Source organism: Anopheles ziemanni, chromosome 2 (assembly GCF_943734765.1).
Source record: "Anopheles ziemanni chromosome 2, idAnoZiCoDA_A2_x.2, whole genome shotgun sequence".
Classification (NCBI taxonomy): domain Eukaryota; kingdom Metazoa; phylum Arthropoda; class Insecta; order Diptera; family Culicidae; genus Anopheles; species Anopheles ziemanni.
In genome coordinates this window covers 20,224,436-20,248,200 of record NC_080705.1, presented here as the reverse complement: position 1 = coordinate 20,248,200, position 23,765 = coordinate 20,224,436, and the positions used below count along the sequence as shown (strand labels likewise).

Sequence of the window (23,765 nt, the reverse complement as noted above, 5' to 3'; positions counted from 1 at the left end):
TTTTCAGGCACGGTTGTCAGAAACAAATTTCATTATAGCTTCAACATGTTGTAATATAAATTACAGAAAACTTCGTTCCAGTGCCCATCATTTAAGTTCTTGTCGGCAAGATCTCTTCGATGGTTTCCAGCTGGCCGTCTCGTTCGCAAAAGCTGCCCACTTCGTATACAGATATTTGTTCAAATATCTAATTTTTCTATTATGCTTGTTGGCCCAGTTAGAATTCACATGGCAATCGACCACTTCACACTGATATGCCAATGGCAATTTGAAAGTAAAAAACTAATAATTTCAAACCGATGTATTAACTGTAAAGAAACGAGGCCATTCCTAACATATAATTTTGTTCTTTATTGACTTTTTCCTCGACATAATTTGATATCTTAAGATTAAGCCTGGAAGTATAATAGCATGTCTTATTTTTCTGTACAATTAAGCATACCGTCGAAGGTCAAACGAGTGTAAACCTACTACAAGTTTATATGAAACTACAAAAACAAGCATGAAAAATTACAATAACTTTAAATAATTAGCTATATCTATGGACTATACGATCTATGGCTATATAATAATTAGCTATATCTATGGACTTGCTATATCTACGCGTTAGATGTAGGTACTTCCTCGCAAAATTCTACTTTAATGATTATGCCATCTTCATTTCTGCTATCATTATTCTCGTCACCATGTTTGCGTTGAATGTGTTTCTTTAGTTCACCTTTTGTTTTGTAGCAATTTCCACAAATTTCGCACGAAAACTTGCGCTCCGATGAATGGGTCTGCATATGTGCCTGCAGATATTGCGGCAGTTTGAAGCTCTTCTGGCAGATCTCGCAGGCAAAGCTGGTATCGGTGGTGTGCGTTTTTAAATGTCGCCGATAAATTTGCAAATCCCGAAAGCTTCGTTCGCATAAATTGCATTGATACGGTTTTTCGCCCGTGTGCAGCCTCAAGTGTGCGTTCAATTGATTCGCGAAAGCATACGACTTGTTGCATATTTTGCATTGATACAAAGTGGTATGTTTCGTGCGCTTGTGCACATACATTGCACCGTATGTGGTAGCCGTATAGTCACACCCTGGGTATGGACAACGACCATCCTTGCTGGGAAGCAGGGGGGGGCCCGAATCATTTCGTAATTTCGAAGGTCTCACCTGACCAGGTGTGCACGTATGCTTTAAGAGTGCGGTACTTTGAGCAAATGCTCGACCACACTCAAGGCACTTATGAGGTCGTTCTCCAGTGTGAATTCTATGGTGATTGAGCCGATTATACGATGTGCTGAACGATTTATCACAGTACATACACTTATACTTTTTCTCGCCAGTGTGGGATGCTAGATGTCTTTGAAGAGAATTTTTTGCTCCAAACGATCGGTCGCAAATCGAGCATTTATACTGACCACTTAGTTCGTTCCGATGACTGTCCACATGAGACCTAAAATAGACTCTATGGGTATAATGCTTTCCGCAATATTCGCAAGTGAATCCAGTCTCTTCGCAAGCATGTGCATTGCTCACGTGGCCTTTGAGCCTTGTAATGGTGCCGAACCGCCGATAGCATTTGTCGCATTTGTGTGGTAATCGATGCATTCTTAAATGAAAATTTAACTTATTCACAGTTTTCAATTCCAGCGGTTGAAAACTTTCGCCAGTCTCTGTAGCCTCAGTTTCGTTATTTTCCACCATACATTCATTGCATTGGTATGGGAGCATCGGAATATGTTCTCGCATGTGAAAATCGCATTCCATCATGGAATCGTGCTGCTTGTCGCAAACGTAACATGTGGTAAGTGGAAATAGTAGGCGAGCTTCTTCTTCCAACTGTTGCAGTTTAACGTTAACTTGTCTACCTCGCTGAGACTTAAGCGCTCGTCGCTGTTCAGACTTAAGCTTTCGTTTCATAGATTTTTCCTTTTCATAGTTGACCATGAATTCATTCCAAGCGTCACTTTGTTCTAGATTTTCATCTGACTGAATGTCCGGTGTGTTGCTGCGAGTACAAGTGTCCTCAATTTTTACTGTACGTTCATCTGGACCAGTTTGCTGTTCCAAGTCGCTATTTGTAGCAGGATCTTCGTTTCCATCGACGACCTTGGCGTAGCATGAATGATCATTTATATCGGATATATCTGACTCGTGCTGCTCGAGCTCATGTTTGATTGTTTCCCCATTATTTTCGTCCAATATTCCAGGACTACATCGCGATGCCGGATTATTGATCGGAAATAGGGGTTCGATTGAGAGATTTCTGTATGCTTGATTTATGTCAGTAAATATGAATCTCTTTGAAGTTCTGGGTTTCATCGATTTTTGAGCCTTATCTTCAATAGTATGAAAGTAATCAGCAAGTTTTTCCTCGGCTACAAGTTGAACCAAAAATTCTGCTTTGACAATGAACTCCTGGCGTATGTTGAACGCCTGAACTAAATTATTTTTACATTCCAAACATATAACGCTTGGGAATTCATCACTATCGTCTGTCTGTGAAAATTGTCAAAATAAAATTTGGTTTTTGAATACTGTAGCAGAAACGTTAGCAATGGGTTTGTGTTGCTTACTTCGAACCCCGTGAGGTGTACAAGCATATCGAGCACTACCATGTTCTGTATTTGAGAAGCAACCGGAATTGAAGAATCGTCTGGGCAGTGCTTCAAACATGTTCGACAGAACTGTTCGCGGTAGTTTGGAAGCGATGCATTGATTGCTTGTGGATGATTTACATCGGCGAAGGATTCATGACGGTCAGCCTCTGGTCGAGATATATCAGTTTCTTCCTTGATAGATGGTACTGCTGTAGAATAAAGCAAAAGTCGTTGGTAAGCCTTTAATAATTTTTCAAACTTGCATAATACTAAACCTACACAAAATACAATCATATCGATGTTGCACAGACTTCAACGCTTACCTGCAAATTTCAATCTTCGCGGATTTTTGCTTCCCTTCACAAATAAAGAGTTGTAAAGTTGATAATCTTCCATTTTGAAATGTAACGAACAGAGTGCAGAGTGTTTTTTTGGTTCCCAATCACTATCGTTATTACAAAATGCAACCCATTTACGGCACACATCATCATCAGGTGGAAAATGATGGAAAAATATATCCACTCCGCTTTTTTTCGCTTTTGCTACACTAGAGGGACAAAACGAAGCTGCACATGATATCGGCATGCTTTTGAAGAAGTTTTGAGGACTTTAAACTTCGCAAGGATAATTGTATCAGGCGCTTTACCAAGAAACTCTTGTTTATGTTGATACTGTCCTCTCAATGTTTGATGCTTCGCTTCGCTTCATATAACCAAGGTTCACATTGCAAGGTGTACATACCAAGCACATTTAAGTCCGCCATCTTGGTGATAGCGTCTGTTGATCCACCTTAGCAGCGTCAAACTTGCCTAGATTACATCAGCCATGCAAGTATCATCACTGCATTAAAAAAATCTGTCGTTTCCGTTAAACTGGATGATACGGCATAAAAATACACAATTGTTAAATATAAAATGTATACTATTCTTTAAAAAACCATTAATTACCGCACAAGGTTCATGCACGGCATTGAGGTGTGAAAAGCCAAAGACGTCCTCAACAATGCTACCTGGCAATTTCTACACACCTTTGGTAAAAAACACATGATAAACAAGTGGCATCTAACTAATTTTGTTTCCATTACTACCAGTGTAGTGCCGCGTATCTACAAAAAGTCCTACATTAAGGGCGAACAAAACAAAGTGTAGTGTTGTTCTGCATAAGGGTATATCAATCAACAGCAGTACGTTCCGTTTGACGCGCACAAGCTTACGTAGCGTCGTCAGGATTGCACAGACTCAGTATTGTAAGTTGATGCTGTTAAAATAACCGCGCATACCACAAGAATCAACTATGTACGGTTGTGCTGCATCCTTCTGTACCAATACTCGGTATCTCGTGAAGCAGCGGAAAGAAAACATCACTTTCCATACGTTTCCTGTGGACAAAGCAGTCTGCCGCGAGTGGATTCAGTTTTGCAAACAACACGAACAATGGACACCTACCAAGCAAAGCGTCATCTGCTCGTCGCATTTTCAGCCAGAGGATTATCAATTACCTAAACAACCGCTTCATGAAAAACGAATAGGATTACGAAGACTTCATTCGGATGGTAAGCTTTCCTTCGTTTAACCTCCAATTGTTTCTAACGCCAGTACTGCTTTTAGCGGTTCCTTCAATCATGAACAAGGAGGAATTGACAACGGACGAAGGAAACGTCCATTATGCCCAAACTGACTCAAAGCCGTTTAAGTATCGCGATCAGTTCTGTAGAACTTGTTTGAAGCACTGCCAGAATTGTTCAATTCCGGTTGATTCTGAAATACAGAACATGACGGTGCTCGATATGCTTATTCAACTTACCGCGTTTGAAGTAAGTCTAAGAAATCAAATTTGCTTCCTATGATTGTAAGTTAAAATATATACTCTTCTATTTTTCTAGACGGACGATAACGAAGCATTTCCAACAGTCATATGCTTGCTTTGTAGCACAAAGCTGCAACAAGCATTTAACATTCGCCAAGAGTTCATCGCACAGTCAGAACTGCTCGTACAGATGGCCGCTGAGCAGAACCTTATTGATTACTTTGATAAGGTTTCAGCTGAATCATATGGATCAACAGACGATGAACAGTCTAAAAATTATAGCATCTTAGAGGATATAAATGATGAAACTCGCAGTGATCCTAACGACTGTCTTTCTGTCGAGCATGAAGAGACGTACGACTGTGGTGACGAGGATGATGAAGACCAGTCGCAAATAACCGATTCATTCGATCACTCATGCTACACGAAAATTGAAAATCAATTAGGAGCTGGCAGTGTTGATATGGGAGAAGGATCGGGCTCAGAAAATAAAACAATTGGAGATGAATCCGCTACCCAGGAAGGCAACGGAGAAGAAATACAGCCCAAACGCAAAAGAAGGCAGTTTCCGCCACTACACACAACCCCAGATGATGGCGATTCTTGGGAAAGCTTTCAGCGTTTCTGTGAGCAAGAAAAGGCCGCGAAACGAAAGCGTTTATCTGAAATACAGAGCCTTCGTAGAGCAAAACAAAACAAAGGTTTAAGTACTGAACAAAGAAAATTGGATGAAGAAGCTCGAAAACGCTTTCCATTTACAACGTGTTACATATGCGATAGGAAACACAATACTCTAATGGATCGAGATTATCACATGCGAGAACATATCCATATGTTACCGTATGAATGCAACGAATGCTCGGTGAAAATCGAAGGAACGGAAAATTCGGAGCCGATAGTACTTAACACAACACATAAGTTGAATCTACATTTCAGAATGCATCGAATGCCGCACAAATGCGTCAAATGCTATCATCGCTTCAGTACTAAAACAAAACTTAAAACTCATTTTTGGGCCTCACACGGTTATGCAGAAAGCGGAGGACTAACGTGTGAATATTGTGGAAAGCAATACTTCCACAAAATTGCTTTTAGAAAACATGTTGCTCATCATCGGAACGAATTGAGCGGCCAATTCAAATGCTCGATATGTGACCGTACATTTGGTGTAAAGAGTTCTCTGCAACGACACGAAGCATCCCATAAGGGTGAGAAAAAGTATAAGTGCTTGTATTGCGAAAAATCGTTCAGTACGTCCTACAATCGACTCAATCACCATAGAATACACACTGGAGAAGGATTTCACAAGTGTTCGGAATGTGATCGTTTGTTCTCGCAAAAATCCGCACTCCGGTATCATCAGCAGACACATCTCAAAGTGCGACCAAAAGAAAAAACTGATTCCATCACAAAGGCTCCTAAAACCAAAACCGCTAGAACTGAACTGCTTCCTGACAATGGTGGGACATGTCCTTATCCCGGCTGTGTCTATACGGCTACAAGTTACAGTGCAATGTACATGCACAAGCGTTCGAAGCATGAACCCATGGTTCAGTGCGAGGTTTGCAATAAGCAATTTGCTTTTGCAAACCAGTTGAAAATTCACATGACACTGCACACGGGTGAAAAACCGTACCAGTGCGAGCTGTGCAATCGCAGTTTTCGACTCATCAAAGATTATCGATGGCACTTGGCAACGCACGACTCGGACACGAGCTATGCCTGCAAAATATGCCAGAAGAGCTTCAAGTTGCAACGGTATCTACAGGCACATATTCTGACCCATTCAACAGAGCGTAAATTTTCGTGTGACATTTGCGGTAACAGCTACAAGACAAAAGGCGAACTCAAAAAGCATACGCAACACAAACATTCGGAGGAAATTATCCGCGAAATAATAATCAAATCTGAGGTTGCTTTTGGGGAAGAACATGTTGCTAGCTCAATTTTGGAGGAAAATAAATTCACACTTGATGTTTAATAATTTCGCAGTTTTGCCCGAGTCCCTCCATTGCAAGCAAAAGTGCTTTCATAATTTGCGTTTCTTGTAATGTGCCGCGAGTTTAATGCTGTTTGTCATCGTTTTGAACCAGACAGTTCGCGATCCGCGTTTTTGTATTACGTAAACGTAAACTCAAATATGAATATAATTTTTTTATCCATTTCTTTTAAAGTCGAAAAAACAAAAAAGGATTGTGAACCGATAAAGCCTTAGACATCTTTCTAAAGCAAGGCTCCAAGCTAATTTGTATATATACTAAGTTTGTAAGTTCAATTGTAATCTTTGACCCTCTTCACTATTGATGATTAATAAATAAAAAATTAAATGCGATAATTGCTCTGCAGTTTCGTTTATGCAATTTCACATCGCATCACGGAAATCAATTTGATACACTTATTGTGCTTTTTAATGAGTACTGAAGGGCCGACATGACCTAAACGAATAATCGAATATTTAACTCCATCAATATCCAATGAATTTTGAATTATCTATTGGATGTCCATGCTATTTTTTGGCTTTATATAGAGGGCTTTAATTGCCCGTCAAATGACTCAACTTAAACGTTGTGTTTATGTGACTTATTAAATTTGATTGCTTCAAATACTCTTGCAGGTCGGGTGCATAAGAAGATATCAACATTATATGGGATTTAGGAGGGTGAAAGGGCTTTATCGTATTTTACACGATTTCTAACAGCTCTTTAGATCGGTGAAAATTACAAAAATATCTCTGGGGTGCATAATTCATAGTGAGAAGATATATATAATTTATTTTACCTTCGTTCTCATCTGCGATATCGTCTGGCTCTTCAGCATTCCTAGACCGGTTTTTTACGAAGGCATCCCCTTCGTCAACATCAGAACGTATTCTCGGAACAGCTGCAATAATAAGAACACTCTTGAAGTAGATCGCTGTGCTTGTTTACTATTCACAGTACATCAACTTACCGGTAGGATACAGTCTAATATTGCAGGACTTTTCAGGAAACTGGAATAAAGGTGATTTCTGCATTTGGTAATCCTCTGGAGTGAAATGTGCCGAACAAATCACGTCATGTTTCGACGCAACCCATCCCGGACCCCTTTTGCAGAAAGATATCCATCGCTTGCGTAGATCATTTTTTAATGGAGGAAACGAGTGAAAGTATACTTGCTTTCGTTGTTTAGTCACATAGTAGCGATTGTTCTTGCAATCAACCACAGCACATTTGTATCCCATTTTGTAGATTTAACTTTATGCTGTTCGCGATTCCCGGGTAATGGTTTCTGCTTAAATTTTGTTTGGATTAGCACTGTCAAAATGGCGATTGCTTGGATGCTGGAACACAAATGAACGTGCCTAATAAATGCACCTTGATTATTATCAAGGTTACTCCTAACCAAGGTAGCTGTAGTATTCTTATTATCAAAAAAATCTGTAGGACTTTCTTGTACATCTGTACCTCGGTTAGTGTATTTGACACAAGCAATGTTTATATTACTTTACGAGCGTTGTTCCCACAAAAGCGGAGTAAAATAGTTTAGTTTACATACAAGTGATTATTGGTTACTAAAACTACTATTCTTATAGCGAAAAAAGTTCTTTTCAACACAACACACATAAAGTAATGTGAATAAGTGTGCTTGCGGTTTCACAAGCTAGCTAGAAAAACGTATGAAGAAGAACACTACGTCCAGAGTCACGGCCCGCGTTCCTTTAAGGCTATATGTTTCCAATTTCTTCCAGAATTAAGCATGGCTTCTACGCGTTGCGCTGTAACCTTCTGCGAAAATACTCGCTATAAGGTTAAACAACAAAATGCCAACATCACGTTTCATACCTTTCCCATGGACAAGAACATCTGTCGCCAGTGGGTTCAATTTTGCCGACAAAACAAAAACTGGGCTCCTACCAAGCAAAGCATCATCTGTTCAGTGCATTTTCAACCGGAAGATTATCAATTGTCTAAACTACCACTACATGAAAAACGTATAGAATTAAGAAGACTTCACTCGAACGGTAAGTTTTTCCTGCTTCAATCGCTACACTTTCCTAACATCAATGCTGTGTTTCAGCTGTGCCTACAATCGTTGGCCCTGTCCCAAGGTTGGAATATGAAAGTAATGCTGAAGATGAATCAAGAACCTCCCAGGAAAGTGTCCACGACGATGATCAAACAAACCCATCTATACGGAAGTATCGTGACGAATTCTGTAGGGCATGCTTGAAGTACTGCAATGATGGAACTGCTATACCAATCGATGCTCACATACAGAACATGACGGTGCTCGATATGCTGATACAACTTACCGCATTTGAGGTATAAAAAGGAGCATTTTTCCCCCTATTCGTATATGCTTATTTTTTGTTATATTTTCACAGACAGAAAACAACGATTCATTTCCAACGGTCATGTGCTTGCAGTGTAGAATAAAGCTAGAACAAGCGTTTAACATACGCCAGGAGTTCATCGCACAGTCAGAAATGCTTGTACAAATGGCAGCCGAACAGAGCATTATTGACTACTTTACTCAGGTTTCGGCTGATGTTTATGAACCGTCCGAATACAAAACTACTAAAGAAGAGATCAGCTCGGAAGATGTATATCAAGAACACAACACTGGTTCCAGCGATTGCCAATCCGTCAAGGATGAAGATATCGAAATTATGCATTCAGCGGATATTGAATATGAACCCTACGCTGATGGTCACCATTCAGAAGAATTGTCCGATTTAATTGACCATTCAAGCTACACTAAGGTCGTTGATGAATATGAAGAAATTGTGGAAGACGATGGTGGACAGGAAAGTACGGTTGATATCGACGTTGCTAGTACTAATAGTTATTTACCGGAAATCAAGCCAGATCCTAGTGTAAAGCAAGGTGATGCTGATCCTAATGGAGCACAAGGTGATAGCTGGGAACAATTTCTACAAATTTTCGAAAAAGAAAAGGCAGCGAAACGAAAGCTTAAGGCTGAAATACGACGAGCGCTAAAAAGTAAGCAAACTAAACCGCTTAAAAGTAAAACACGACAACTGGAGGAAGAAGCTTTAAATAACTTTCCATTCACAACATGTTACGTTTGCGACAAACACCACGATACAGTAATTGAACGAGATTTTCACATGCGAGAGCATGTCCATATGTTGCCTTTCCACTGCAAAGAATGCACGGTGGAAAGCAACGAAAGTGAAGGAATCGAACATTCGGAGAGGGATCAACCAATAGTACTGAATACAATGAATCAGTTAAATCTACATTTCAGAATGCATCGCATGCCGCACAAATGCGACAAATGCTACCGTCGGTTTAGCACTAAAACAAAACTTAAAACTCACCTGTGGGCCTCGCATGGTTATGGAGAAAATGGACTAACGTGTGAGTATTGCGGAAAACAATATTTTCATAGAGCCGTGTTTAGGACCCACGTTGCCCATCATCGGAACGAATTGAGCGGCCAATTCAAATGCTCGATATGTGATCGTTCGTTCGGGGTAAAAAGTTCCCTACAACGACACGAAGCATCTCATAAGGGTGAGAAAAAGTATAAATGTATGTACTGCGACAAATCGTTCAGTACGTCGTACAACCGATTGGCTCACCAAAGAACTCACACTGGGGAGCGACCGTTCAAGTGCGACGAATGTGACCGTACATTCACCCAAAGTACCACGCTCAAGGCACATCAAAAGTCGTGCAATAGTACCACAAAACCCACGACCACCTCACGCAAGATCCGTGGACCCGCTTTACTCCCCAGCAAAGACGGACGTTGCCCATACGCCGGCTGCGACTACACGGCCGCGACGTACACTGCAATGTATATGCATAAGCGTACGAAGCATATGCCCTTGTACCAGTGCGAGGTATGCAGCAAGACGTTCGCTTTCGCCAATATGCTGAAGGATCACATGACGTTGCACACGGGCGAAAAGCCGCACAAGTGCGAGACATGCGATAGAAGTTTCCGGCGAGTAGAGATTTATCGCAGACATTTGCTGACGCACCGGTCGGACTGCACTTACACGTGCGAGATCTGCCAAAAATGTTTCAAGCTGCCCCAGTATCTGCAGGCGCATATGCAGACCCACTCATCAGTGAGAAGATTTGCGTGCGAAATGTGTGGCAATAGTTACAAGACAAAGGGCGAGCTCAAGAAACATGCCCAACGCAAACACTTTGATGGAACAAATGTTGAAGAAATAGTTGTTAAAGCAATAGACTCTTATGACGAAGAAAATGTCTCAACAACGGTGATAGTGGGTAATTAATATGCTTTTGCTTTCTGACCAAACGGCTCTTAACATATTTACTCTATAGGTACAAACTCACTAACTTAAAATTTCCTTTGTATGATGAGCTGTAAAATTGTCGCAATTTTATTTGTTCATTTTTCTGACGAATTGAAGAAGTTTAGTTAAACATTTTTTTAAGCACATCATAATTCTATAATTAAAAATCGTGTTATCATAGTAGAACCATAAGTTTAAGCTAGCTTTCGTAATGACAATGGCCAGGTATAACGTTTCGCAGAGAAGGCTGACTTGCAACACAAATGGAGCAGCGAACCGGAAATTGATGCACAAGATTATGGAGACGTAACGTTATTAAGGACTTAAACTTAGCACCCTGCATCTCAAGCCAAGGCACCCGTGGACTCAAGTAAAGGCAAATCTTCGGCGTCCAGAAAACACGGAAAAAGGCAAGGAGACGTGTTCCAATTATGAAAAATGCTTATACTTGAGATTGTAGAAATATAGATAAATCATGTTAAGCAATTTGTTTGTGTTCTCAACCTGTAGCATTATGTAACAAGTTTACGATCAAACTTAAAACTTCTTCTTCTTCTTGGCGTAACGACCTCTTTGTCATGCCTGCCCGTTAAGGGCTTACGAGACTTGTTTCCCTGTTGTCGTACGTGGATAGTCAGTCCTCTCGTACAGGGGAAACTTAAAACTTATTTTAAACATAAATATATTGCCACATACATGCAGTAAAGGTATAAGTTTATTTTTCAACGTACTGATTTATTACAAATAGCTAAACATTTCACACCACATTGAAGTTTTTGAATTTAAATTACAAATTATAGTAAGTCGCGTATTACAATCATGTACGAACAAATTTAGGCAAAGCAGCGAAAGTAAATGGCTATCTTTAGGTTAGACTTAAATAATACCATACCATAAAGAAAATTATGTTTGCATGAAGACGTTCCACAAGTAAATAAAAGCAAGTTCGATTACAAAAAACTTATTATGAGCGATTTTAAGCATAAGCGCAGATGAAAATCGTTTGAAGCTTCCGCTTTCAGGATCAAAATCAATTCATCTACACAAGTGCGGTATACTATCTCAACACCTTGTTTTGAATAAGGTATGCACAATTATTTATTACCAGGGCATTAAGATACAAGAACCAAAAAAATCTTCCTAGAAGCTTGTGTCGTCTACCGAATTTTTGTTGGGCCTTATATAGTAAAATTTAAAAACTTAAATTCAAAGCAAATGTAGCTCATGATCAATTGCTAGATCTTAATAACCTGGTGCAACGATTCTACAAAATGGTTTGCAAGTTGTGAAGTGGTAGATATTCAATGTAATTTGTATGGTGTATTAAACGGAACACATATGCTCCTTTACGCGGATACAGAGCACATATTTTCTAAATTTCGGTTAAGGTTAATTAAGGTTTATCATGTTGTATTCTTAATGCTCCTTCTGTACCAACATCGTAGAGCATTTTTGCTAAACAATGTTATCGAACCAATGCATATGAGTGTATTATGCAAAAAGTACGCTATTTGACGTACATGTCCTTTTACATATCAAAATCGATAGAAATCAGTAATAGATTATAGAACCACTAATTATAGATATCGGTAATTATGACATCACCACCTCTCATCTTTTACAATGACCAAACCAAGCCTCTGGCTCTCTTCAAACATATTCTACTACGTACACCTCATTAGTCTCTTCCCCGTCTTGAAATGTGTTTTGTCTTGAGATGTCTATATCGTGCTTGTTTCGGCAGTGCTTCTTTAGTTCGCCGTTCGTCTTGTAGCTTGAATCGCAGATCTGGCAGGTAAATTTGCGATTCGACGTATGGGTTAGCATGTGTGCCTGCAGATAACGCGGTCGTTTAAAGCTCTTTTCACAAATCATGCAAACGTAGCTGGTGTCCGACTTGTGCATTTCCATATGCTCGCGGTAGCTGAACGAGCGCCGGAACTTGCGATTGCAAATCTCACACTCGAACGGTTTATCGCCTGTGTGCAGCTTCATGTGTACCTTTAGCTGATTCATGAAGGCGAATGCCTTGTTGCACAATTCGCACTGAATGTTGCTCAAATGCTTTGTGCGCTTGTGGACATACATTGCACCGTACGTTTTGGCCGTATAATCGCAGCCTGGGTATTGGCAACGGTCGTTTTGCAGTTTGATCGAGCGTCGCGGTGGCTTCTTCTTTCGGGCGAGAAACTCTTCCAGCTCCGCTCCTCGCAGATGTTCTTTGACTTTGTGTTCATCGAGTCGTCGGTGATCCGGAAACGTGTTTCCACACTCTTCGCACTGACATTCCTCGTCCTTGATGTGTTTCTCCGTGTGGCACTGCAGCTGGTGTCGATCGGAAAAGCCTTTGTTACAGTAACGACACGTGTGAGGTTTCTCGCCGGTATGCACCTGCAGGTGTCGTACGAGACGTGATTTGTTACCGAACACCTTTTCACAGACTTCGCACTTGAAAACTTCGGCACGCATTGCCATGTGGCGTTGAATATGATTGTGCCAGGTCTTGCGATGTGAAAATTTGCGTCCACATTCATCGCACTCGTATTCATTCTCCTCGTGGCTTTCACGGTGCGTCATTAGTAGCGATTTGCGCTGGAACCTTTTTCCACACACATCACACCGGTGATGGAAGTGATGCGAACGAAAGTGGTTTTGCAACGACGACACTGTCTTGAAACGGGGAAGATTCGCACCTTCAGCTGCACACTTCTTACAATCGTAAGGCAGCATTAGGGTGTGCGATTCAAGGTGCTCCTCTAGCTGCTCGTCACCTTCTGCCAGGTGATCACAAATGTAGCAGCGAAATGGATCGATCACTTCAAGGCTCTCCTCGGGGTCTTGTCTCGATTCACTGTCTTCGTACTCCTGGTCATTCTGTGACTGATCGTCCGTGTCGCCTTGGTCCATTTCCTCCAACTCTTGTTCGTCCATTTCTTCAAACGGATCGTCCTCCGCACTTTCTTTTGGTCGTTCCATTGTACGAACCGTTGGAAACTCTGTTCGACGCGCCGAATGAAGATTCGCAATCCTTGCATGCCGTTTTCGTACCCTTTCTTCCGCATCCGAAGGATCTCGAGAGTTCAGTACATCTATCTTCATTTCAAGCACCTGTTCCTCCGAATCAGTTTCGCCAAGATCACTGTACGCAATATATCCATCCTCCGGCTCAATTTCGATAAAGTCCATCTCATCTGCCTCCACGGATTGCTTTTTCGGCTCGGTATTTACGCCAACACTAGTTACCTCGGGGGAGTCGGTCATGGTAGCAGCGGTGCAAACGTCCTTTGGTGGTTCAGTAAAAATGTTACCATTGCGTTGAAACAATGCTTCGATGCGTTTATCGACAGTATTATCCTCGCTCTGCTGGTATGTTTTCAGTTGCTCCACAACGGATCCGTTCCAGTAGAAGCTACGTAACTGTTCGTCCTGCTGGTGGAACAGGTTCAAAAAACTAAACGCACTGTCTAGCAGACACAGGCAACGTTCGCAGACGCTCTTTGGGTAGCTGTCCTGCACCTCTATCTGCCGACCGCATAGCTTGTAGAGCATCTCCGGAATCATTACTCCATCGATACGATTCATCAGCGGCAACAGTTTTGGTTGCTTCAGCAAACATATCCGACAGAAGCTGTTCGACGTAACTGCGGTTGGGTTGAAAAGGGTCAGTAGATACAGAGGTGGGTTTTTGCCGCCATTATCGTACAGCATCATTTGACCTACCTTCGCCATCAGCCATCTCGACCAGAGATTCCAACTTCACTGCCTGTGGACTCTTCTCAAGCTTCATCGTTTTACGTTCTTTGGATGTATTCATCGCCGATGCTTGCTACACAAGTAAGATATTCTCGAAAACTTTTAGCAATCTAGCGAAAATACGAATTTTTAGGTGTGCGCTAGTTGATATTTAACTCTACCCAAGCACAAATGGAGGCATTATATCAATCTTGGAACAATAGTGACGTTTCAACTGCACGAAACGTCAAACGAAGAGCAAGGTTGCCAAACTTTCTACAACTGCAAATTTGAAATTTACAACGGCTGAACGTTATTTTTATTCAAAAGTAAAACGCATAAACTATATTCACAATTCAAAGGAATACAGATAATTGTATGATCATTTACGCAATCGAATAAAAGTTGTATGAATGCATACAACCGCAGCAAGTTAGGCATAATGTAGTATGTACTCTTCCTTAACAACTTCCTCTATATTGAACGAATTCGATTCTTCAACCGTTTCGATGATCTCTCCGTACGTGCCATCGAGCTCAATGTCCTCCTCTACCAGGATACCCTGCTGAACTGCCTCCTCAACTAATATTCCTTCCATCATCGGATCCTCAGGCAATAGGACAATCTCCTTTACGATTTCATCATCTTCGGCCTGCACAGTCGTACATTCATCGTGCCCAGTCTGTCCATGTTTGTCTTTCTTGTGTCGATTGAAATCACTTTTATACTTGAATGTACTTTCGCAAAGCTCGCATCGATGGGCACGATGGTTTGTGTGTGAAAGCCGATGGGTGGTGAGATTTCGACGACGCACAAACTTCTTATCACAAACATCGCATTCGTACCGGCGTACATTGGCGTGCGCGTCCATATGCTCACGGTAGCTCTGAGCGCTCAAAAATATCTTATTGCATGGCTCGCACTTGAAGGGATGGTCAGTCGTATGGTAAATTCGCCGATGTCGCCGTACTTCCGATTGTCGAGCAAAACGTCGGCCACACTCGTCACATGAGTGAGCCATTTGGTGGCGCAATCGGTGAATGTAATATGCTTGATACGTTTGGGCAACATACTTACAGTCTGGAAACGAACAGGGACGTTGTCGTGTCGCTTTCCCATGGGGTACTTTACGATTAGCGGTAGGTTCGTGGGTGGCAAGGTGTTGTCCTAGCATTGCTTTGTTAAAGAATCCTTTCCCACACTGTTCACACTGATGACCACGTTCGTTGTTATGCCGGGACATGTGCGCACTGAGTTGGCCTGCGTAGGCAAATGTCTTCGGACAGAGACGACATGCAAAGGGACGCTCTCCAGTGTGGGAACGCACGTGCCGTTCCATGCGCGCCCGTGTACCGAAGGCGCGATGGCAGTACTGGCACTTGTACGTACCCTTTTCTTCGTTGCGATGGTTTTGCATATGAAATAAAAACGTAGGACGATACTTTATCCTGATCCCGCAAATTTCGCAAGTGTATCCCTCCGGATTATCGAACATTTCGTGTCGATAGCGAACGTGCGCGTAGACGGTAGTATATTTTCGGAACCGTTGCGGACAATGTGGACACTTGAGAGGATACGTATGCATCCGAAAGTGTCGCTGTAACATTGCCAATGACGTGATTGTTTTCGTTTCCTCTGCGCTATCGTTGTAACAATTTGGGCAACTGTAAGGTAACATATCCACGTGCTGAGCTGTGTGATCATTCAAAGCGGTTTCACTTTCCGTTTCACAACCACAGATGTAACATTTGGTTTGGCTTATGGGCTGCGCTTTTGCTGCAGTAGGATTTTCAGCTGCGATCGCTTGACGAAGAATTTGACGGTTTCTTTGCTTTCGCTTTACTTTCGCGTTAGCTGTGTGAGTCTCCTGGCAAGATGCTTCCGACTTCTGTCCACAGTCACAAGCAACTACAGCCCAACCACCAGGGGGGGTCATAGTTTTGAAGATCTTTGCTGCTTCCGCTGCAGCATCGTTCATGCCCGGTACTTCGTGAGCGGGATCCATATGCACCGCCTCTTGCAGTAAGCCATCCCCATGTTTTGCCAAAGCCTGATCGGAAGTGCTTTTCCTCACGATGGTAGATTGTTTCTGGAACTCATACAACTTTTCGATAAGCTCTCCGTGCTGCATGTAATGCCTCAGCCGATGTTCGTTGTGCACAAACTCTTTTTGGACGTGGTAGGCAAAATCCAGTTTCGTCAGGCAGCGAGAACAAACTGCGTTTGGTAGGTCAGGAGTCTGCTTAATTTTGAATGAACCTAAAATTCTTTCTAGCATTGTGGCGATGGAAATCTCGCTCAGCATAGCTTTGAACGGGAACAGAAAGGGATATTCTCGCATGCATAACCGGCAAAAGCGTTGCAGAATAGCTTGGTGTGAGGTGGTGAGGTACGACTCCATCGGACACAGTGCAGGATAGCCATCTACGGATGAAACACAGATTGCATTTTTTCCACATGAATTCTATATTGCAACATTTACCATCTTCATTTAAAGTTGTTGTATGAACTTTCGCAGCGTTGTTAAAAATATCGTTTTGATTTGTTTCTTCCCATTTGGTAATACGATAAGAAAATGTTATTGCCAGCAATGAGTATTCTTCTAGTAACACACAAATGCTTATTCTTACCGTTTTCGAATAGTATCGTCAATGTTGTTTCATCCATTGCGGGGGATTTACTAGTCACAATTTTATTTTTATGATAGCAATGTTTAAAGCACGTATAACATTGAATTTGGGACGAATATTTGCGAAATCAACTAAACTTCGTTCGAAATGTTTACCATGTAAACTGAGATCTGTCAAATATCGCTGAATGTGTGAGCAGCTTGTATCTCTCAACCTTGAACCAAAAATCTTCATGCATCTCGTCTACCCGGACGTCACAGTTTCTTTTCTACCATCGTTCTAGCATAACATCTGTGCTTGTGAAAAACTCATAAAACAACAACAAAATGAGTTCGATACCGGCAGAAATACCGCTGGACCGCAAATTAACAGAAATTTTCGACGAAGGCTACCAAATGATGAATGACCCTGGGGATTACAACACTCCACGCGCTTCAACGGAATTTCAAGTAGGTATCGATACTGGATTCAGTTTTACAGGATATCGATGGTGGTCCGATTGACTGATTCTTTACTTTCAGGTAAAGATGAAGAAATGTATCGGATTATTCGAGGATGCTACTCGTCTTGTCAGCTTGGTGGGGATGTTTAGTAGCAATGAATCTGTCGAGGAAATTCCTACAGAAAACTTGCGCTACTTGCTGCTACCATTTTACCTCGGACAAATGACTCAAAAGCTGTGTAACGTTGACCGAGAGCAAGTAGTTGAGGTGGCCGAGGTTTATTTCAAGTGAGTATTAATCGAAATCGCCTTCAAGAAACTAATGTACCGAGGGTATCAGTGGCTAATTTTAGTATTGTCATGTAATTTTTTTTTTTTTTAGAGATTTCCTGTCGCGCTGTGAAAACTATCGCTTGTACGAGAAAGCGGATACCGAATCTGACTCCACCCGGGAACTATCCACACTATTTCCCCAAGCACAAAGTGCGCAACTCCAAGAACTAAATCGCTTGGGCCATGAGAGGAATGAAAAAATTCGTAAATATCAAGAAAAAAAGGAGCTAGAAAATACGATTGAACAGCTTCGAAAGCTTTTGGAGCAGCGAGGCGAGACAGTGGACGATGAAACAAAGCGCGAGTTTTACCTGAAGCTGCTGAAATCTTCCATAGGAACTGCACAGGAAGAGCTCGAGAGTATTGCTAAGGAGCGGCAAGTTTTGGCATTCATGAAACAACGGAAGGATAACAATGGCGACGGTGCGGAACCTGCACTGCCGAAACAGAAATTCCATCCGATACCGCTCAAGCCAATAATTATCACAAGGGATGCGGTACAGAAGGCGGTATACGGTAAAGGTTATCCAAGCCTGCCTACTATGACGGTGGCCGAGTTTTACGAGCAGCGTGTCGCAGAAGGTATATTTCCGGATCCCGAAAAGATGAAGGAGGTCAACAAGAACTCGCTAATGAACAAGGTTTTCCAAGACAACGCAGCCGAACAGGACAAGGAAGATGAAGCGAATGAAAAGCTTGAAGAACAGGATGATGAGGAGTATTTGGCCCGGCAGCGGGCAAAGGATGAGTTCAAAGATGAACATAGGCGAGGCGAAGGCAATCGATATAATAGAAGCTAGAGCGAACAACATCTTTTTGTCGAGGATTCTGAAGGGCCAACATAGATCAAATCATATTCACCGCTACCACTGAGTAACTTTTGCATGCGTAAATTAAGCAACGAAACACTAAGGCTACGATTTTTGTTTTGGTCGGTCCATGCTCATCGGAATGCTTCGATCAAGTTCGAACATAATTTAACTTGTAACCTTTTTCCCCTGGAAAGACTTTTTTCAATGAATGAATACACTCAATAATCTATTGTTAGCACTTTATTTACATGGTCCCATATGAGGTACTACCGGCTACATGGTTTTGATTGCCTTATTCTTCTCTTTGCCTAATATATTTAACCACACATTCATTATCAGTTGGATCTTTGGTTTCATAACAGTATTCCAAAACTCACAAGGACAGAAACTTTAAAATTTAGTTTTGAGAGAAAGAATATTGTAATGTTTAGTGATTGTATCTATATTTTGATTAAACATTGAATTTTTCTAAAGAAATGAAAGTTTCTACTTGTGTTGTGCTATAAAATATGTAGTAAAATGACTAAATAAATTGCCACTAGCATCATATTTGAGCAAATTCATGTTTGAGCAAAATCAAGTAGGTTCAAAATGTTTAAGCAAAATCAAGCTTAAATCATGTTTGATCATGTTCAAACGACCAAAAAAGACTACCTGAAATAAACTGTCAAATCCGCACTGTTGAGCCTGCACAGTTTGAATGAACCGTGGTAGTGGCAGCAAAACATCAGCATTCGGATTGTACAGTGTGAAGAAAAGGCAACTGCAGGCAGGAGGTCTGGTGTGCGGATGAATGCATTTGGTAAGCTTCGCAAAGTCAGTCAGCGTTCCCTCGCTGTAGAGTCCATCACAACGCTAAAGTCTCCGGAAGTGAAACAATCGCTCAGCGGAGCGTTGCTGAACATCGCGGTTCCGTGTGCAGAGAAAAAGAGTGCAGGTCGCTGCGAGGGGAATATATCGAGAGTGGAATGCTGTACGGCATGTGTTTCGATGGGTTGTATGTTCCAGCATCAAACTGCTTTCGTGGTATGTACGACTGACATACGCAGCATCTGTGCTTCTGGCAGAACATTCAAACGATTTAGCGAACGCTGGTAAAGTGACCCACCTCGAACGAAAAGGTGACGTGGGCTGGCAGCGAAAAGTTTTTGTGCTTCTGACGCCGCGCTGCCAAGATTCAAGATTTTGCTTTTGATTTTGATTTGGTTGTGTTGGACGCTGGGCTGGGTGAGTTCTGCAGTCGGATCGAGTGTTAATGCAAAAGTGGCATGTTTCGTCCATACTAGCGCTGGCGAGTCTCTACAACCTCTGGTCGGCGTGCATACGGGTGAAAGGGAACCAGTCAAAAATTCGACCCCCATGGCGAAAGTAGGTTGAATCAACCCTTCCCATTGCCCGTGCGAAAGAGTGGTGCTAGATCTTTTTTTCTTCCTCGAGAGGAATTCGTGCCTCCCCATCGATGTTGGCGTGTGCAGAAGCATCATCATCATTGCTGGGTCTTCACCATTCCTAGTCGAACTTTGGCTGAGGCGACCTTGTTTCTCCTGGCGTGGTGATTCGGCAAGTGTTGGAGTGTGCAATTTCCAATGTCTTGCACTTTTTACATCGACTTTCAACCAACGAAATGCGTTCCGCGTCGTGCGAAATTTTCCGTGCAGGTTAAAGGAAGTGACTGGCACACGGTGCCGTTCGGATGTGTTGGTGAGCGTGGTGGTGTGTGCTGGCATGCGCTCCTGTTGGTGGTATGCGTATGCGCCAGAAGGGCGAGACAGGATCCCGTGCGGCCTAAGGACGCAACGACATAAGGAATTTTGCAAAACAAAGAAGTTCTCCAGCGGGATGTGAAACGCTGACCAGTAGCATTTCTTTTCGATAGCGATCGAAAAGTTGGGAGGTGCTGACTTTGTCTTAAATTAAGTTGAAGGTAAGTTGTTACATTCTCCATTTCCATGGTTCAAGGATACGTTCGGTGGCGGAGAAGGTGGCTTTTAGCTAGACATGGAGAAGCGACGATGAGCCCGGAAAGGGAATTACGAAAAACTAGTTTCACACCCAGGAAACAAGCTGACCGCTAATGTTGGTTACTTTGTTAGTGTACCGAAGCCGTACATATTGTTTATTTAACGGAACCAACCTAAACCTTTCTCGTGAAAAAAACATGGACTTCGGTATCGGTTTGTAGTTGGCAGGAGTGAGCCGAACACAAAAAAAGCACCACCGGATAGTGAGTGCTCTGGAAAGAGCACCGTGTGGTAATGTCGCTTCGTTGGGGGTTGCACAGCAAGGGATGTTTGAGGGAAATCCACCAGCAACTGCAAGCTGTGGGATTTGTGGAAATGGTTTGTAATAATTTGTTTGTGTTTTGTAGATTTATAAGGTGTCAGAATTAGTTTCATTCAACGTTATGCTTTGTAAATTTAAAGGCATGTTAAAATAGAACGCATCACGTTGCTGGTTCTGCATTGCTATCTGAATTTTCTCAGGGCCTAAGCTGCGACAAGAAGGTACCTTCTGACCAAAGCTTGCTCAGGGCCCCGTGCAGTAGTTTCTGGCTACAGGTCAAGGTTGCATCCTCTGCACCTGCGTATCGGTTCGAGCTCTGGGAAAAGGGGGGTTTAAATGTATGCATCTGTGGGGTGGTTTAAAAAAAACAGTTTTTTTTAAATAAGGCATACATTCGTTCCGTAACCATTTGCACTGGCCCCAACGCCAAACTAAAACCAGCTCAGAACGTCTTGGCACCATTCGTTTTTACGGTGTTCAAACCAAACGCACCCAAACTGGATAAGGGTGTGATAACTTATCGTGTTCGGTCGGCTTGACATTTCACGCTAAAAACGTTTCAGGAGCGATGATGAAACACATTAGTTTTAACGCTAAAGTAATCCAAGGCGGCGAGGGAACGGAATGGAATTTGCAAATAATATCCAATCAAACGTAGCGAGCACGGCGCACGGTACCTGCCGGTTGGTGGGAAACTGGGAAAAGCAAGATCAAAACCCTCCGCAAGCTCGGGATCCGGCGGAAATAAAAAAAAACATGAATAGCGAGGCAAATATCCATTACGATTGAGCATCGCTAGCACATTCGGACGCTGAGGCAGCCGTGGAAACTGTTAGCTAGTTTTACTGGCACTTGGTAGAGACTAACACCGGGATGGAAAACTTCCGTTAGCTCGGCAAATTCCTCGATTTTCTCTCGATTTGCCGGATCGGGCCTCGATTAGCGCCCGGTTGGTGGTGATTCCCGTTTCATTTCTCCAATGGTGCCCGGTTGCAGTGAAGCTCCAGCGGCTCATTGGTGGTGGTCCATCGGTTTTTTCACAATCTTGCCGCATCACCTTGGTGGTATATGAACTTATATTTAATGGTTTGGTATTTACTTAGGAATGTATCGTACCGACCAACGACAGCGTTGCATTTTTGTTTCTCAATACTGCTGAAGCTGGTGTCAAAAATACTACAAAATTGAGCAGACATGCTTGAGGTCGTTCCAGTTTTAGTGGACTGATGTGCTTGAAAGCTCGCTCAAGTCTTGGTAAAGAGTTGCCATTTTCTTAAACATTCTGTTTTTTTATATGATCGCATTCCACCATTAGAAGATTATATATTACTGTCATATTTGATTTTCTTTAGGTGTGCCTTTTCGCCCTCGTTTTGGTACCCGGTCAATACATTAATAGTACGTAATCTGTTGGTGTGCTGGTCTCTTATCGGATTTGCAAAGTAGTTTCGAGTAGGCATGACGCACAGTGCAAATTATTTCGCCATAATAAGCAGGAAGTATCCATTCCGCTCTCTAATTACAAAAATTCGCAGGCATTTCGGTTTGGCATTTTCTTTTTATCCTATTTGCTAATAGCAAAAAAAAAAAAACATCATGTAAAGGGTGTTGTAGTAGATGCAAGATATTCAGGGAAGTAGATTGTTTGACTCAAAATTCAAGATGAGCAAAGCTGTTGCAAAATCTCGTTTTGGAAACTCTAACGAAGATTATTTATTTGTATCGTTGGCTGCGAAATTAACGATCCCACCTGCTTTATCTAAAGCTATGACCATCGAAATCGGTGGAGTCTTTCAACACCAGATCGTTCCATTTGGGATATTGTAAACATTCGGTATCATTATGAGATGACCCATACGATGATGTTTATCCCGTTTGCATTTATACATATCTCGTACGATTGTGTTTTGCTGGAAACGGACGCCCCTTTTTAACCTAGGTCGAGGAAGCAGAACTATTCCCGGCTCGATGGAAACAATGGCAAAGGCGCTCCCATGCGTGACACTAATCATGGAAAACAATGGGTAAACAATTTCCCAACTGTCCATAATTCGGTTAAGACGTATCGTGGCGTGCGGCCACGAAAGAACCTTAACCGCACCGGAGATTGACGCCAAAAGTGGCGCCGGCAGGAGGGTGTCATGTGTACCAGCTCGCGGTCACGATATTCACGGTCATTGCGGTAAAAACTTGTGCCGTGCTTAAACATTTCCTCCCACATGTCGTGTTATAAAATTTAGAATCCGGCCGGTAGTATCCCTTCCTGCCGGTGGTTTTGATATTTCCACAACTTGGAAGAGAACCGCGTTCTTCTTTGCACCACAATTTGCTGACGCAAACGCAATATGCTCGAATTGATCCCGGTTGGTTGCCTTTAGCTTGATGGTGCGGTGCTTGTTGTGCTTTATTTTCTTTTCTGTTCAGTTTAGCTACATACGATCCCATATTGATCGATGATCGCCGGGGTGGAACGATCCACGGCTTCACTGGCCGGAACGATCGTTGTTTTAGTTTTTGCTCCCAGGCTACGGGACCCGGCAGGAGATCTGGGAGCAGCCTTGATTAATCTAGACTTCCTCTGACCATCGCCTACGGTTGCCTCAGCTGCCTGTTCCAAACGCTGTGGCACACCATGAAGATTCTCTCGATTTTTGGACCGTGCAGAATAGAATCATTATCAGCGCGAGGTGTTGGAATTCCATCCATGATTTATCCTAAAGGTTGTAGAAATGGTTTGTATAAATCTGTTAGGTGTTCGAAGTGGTTTAGCTAGGAATGAAACTAAATCTGCCCTCAACTACGTGTTAAACCTCATCGGAGCGTCATTGGAGCGTATTGTAGTCAGATTAAAGCCAGAACCCTGACG

The 23,765-nt window shown here is 42.3% G+C and overlaps 4 protein-coding genes across 4 annotated transcripts; 2 read left to right on the top strand and 2 right to left on the bottom strand.

The window, feature by feature from the left end:
• Positions 1–599: 599 nt before the first annotated feature.
• On the bottom strand, positions 600–3,347 carry LOC131293141 (putative zinc finger and SCAN domain-containing protein 5D). The gene is made up of 4 exons (XM_058321218.1): positions 3,326–3,347; positions 2,561–2,793; positions 1,888–2,483; positions 600–843 (listed from the first exon to the last, which is right to left on the bottom strand). The coding sequence occupies exons 1-4, from the start codon at positions 3,345–3,347 to the stop codon at positions 600–602; spliced, it is 1,095 nt and encodes a 364-aa protein (XP_058177201.1).
• Positions 3,348–3,841: 494 nt separating this feature from the next.
• Positions 3,842–6,384, top strand: LOC131289908 (zinc finger protein 813-like). Its single transcript, XM_058319252.1, has 3 exons — positions 3,842–4,136; positions 4,192–4,397; positions 4,467–6,384. Exons 1-3 carry the CDS (start codon positions 3,878–3,880, stop codon positions 6,369–6,371), a joined length of 2,370 nt encoding a protein of 789 aa, XP_058175235.1. The 5' UTR covers positions 3,842–3,877; the 3' UTR covers positions 6,372–6,384.
• A 5,868-nt stretch (positions 6,385–12,252) lies between these two features.
• On the bottom strand, positions 12,253–16,811 carry LOC131293140 (zinc finger protein 729-like). The gene is made up of 3 exons (XM_058321217.1): positions 14,839–16,811; positions 14,388–14,493; positions 12,253–14,308 (listed from the first exon to the last, which is right to left on the bottom strand). Exons 1-3 carry the CDS (start codon positions 16,798–16,800, stop codon positions 12,318–12,320), a joined length of 4,059 nt encoding a protein of 1,352 aa, XP_058177200.1. The 5' UTR covers positions 16,801–16,811; the 3' UTR covers positions 12,253–12,317.
• Positions 16,812–17,342: 531 nt separating this feature from the next.
• Positions 17,343–18,679, top strand: LOC131280942 (immunoglobulin-binding protein 1). Its single transcript, XM_058310187.1, has 3 exons — positions 17,343–17,478; positions 17,551–17,759; positions 17,854–18,679. The coding sequence occupies exons 1-3, from the start codon at positions 17,356–17,358 to the stop codon at positions 18,602–18,604; spliced, it is 1,083 nt and encodes a 360-aa protein (XP_058166170.1). The 5' UTR covers positions 17,343–17,355; the 3' UTR covers positions 18,605–18,679.
• The last annotated feature ends 5,086 nt before the right edge of the window (positions 18,680–23,765 follow it).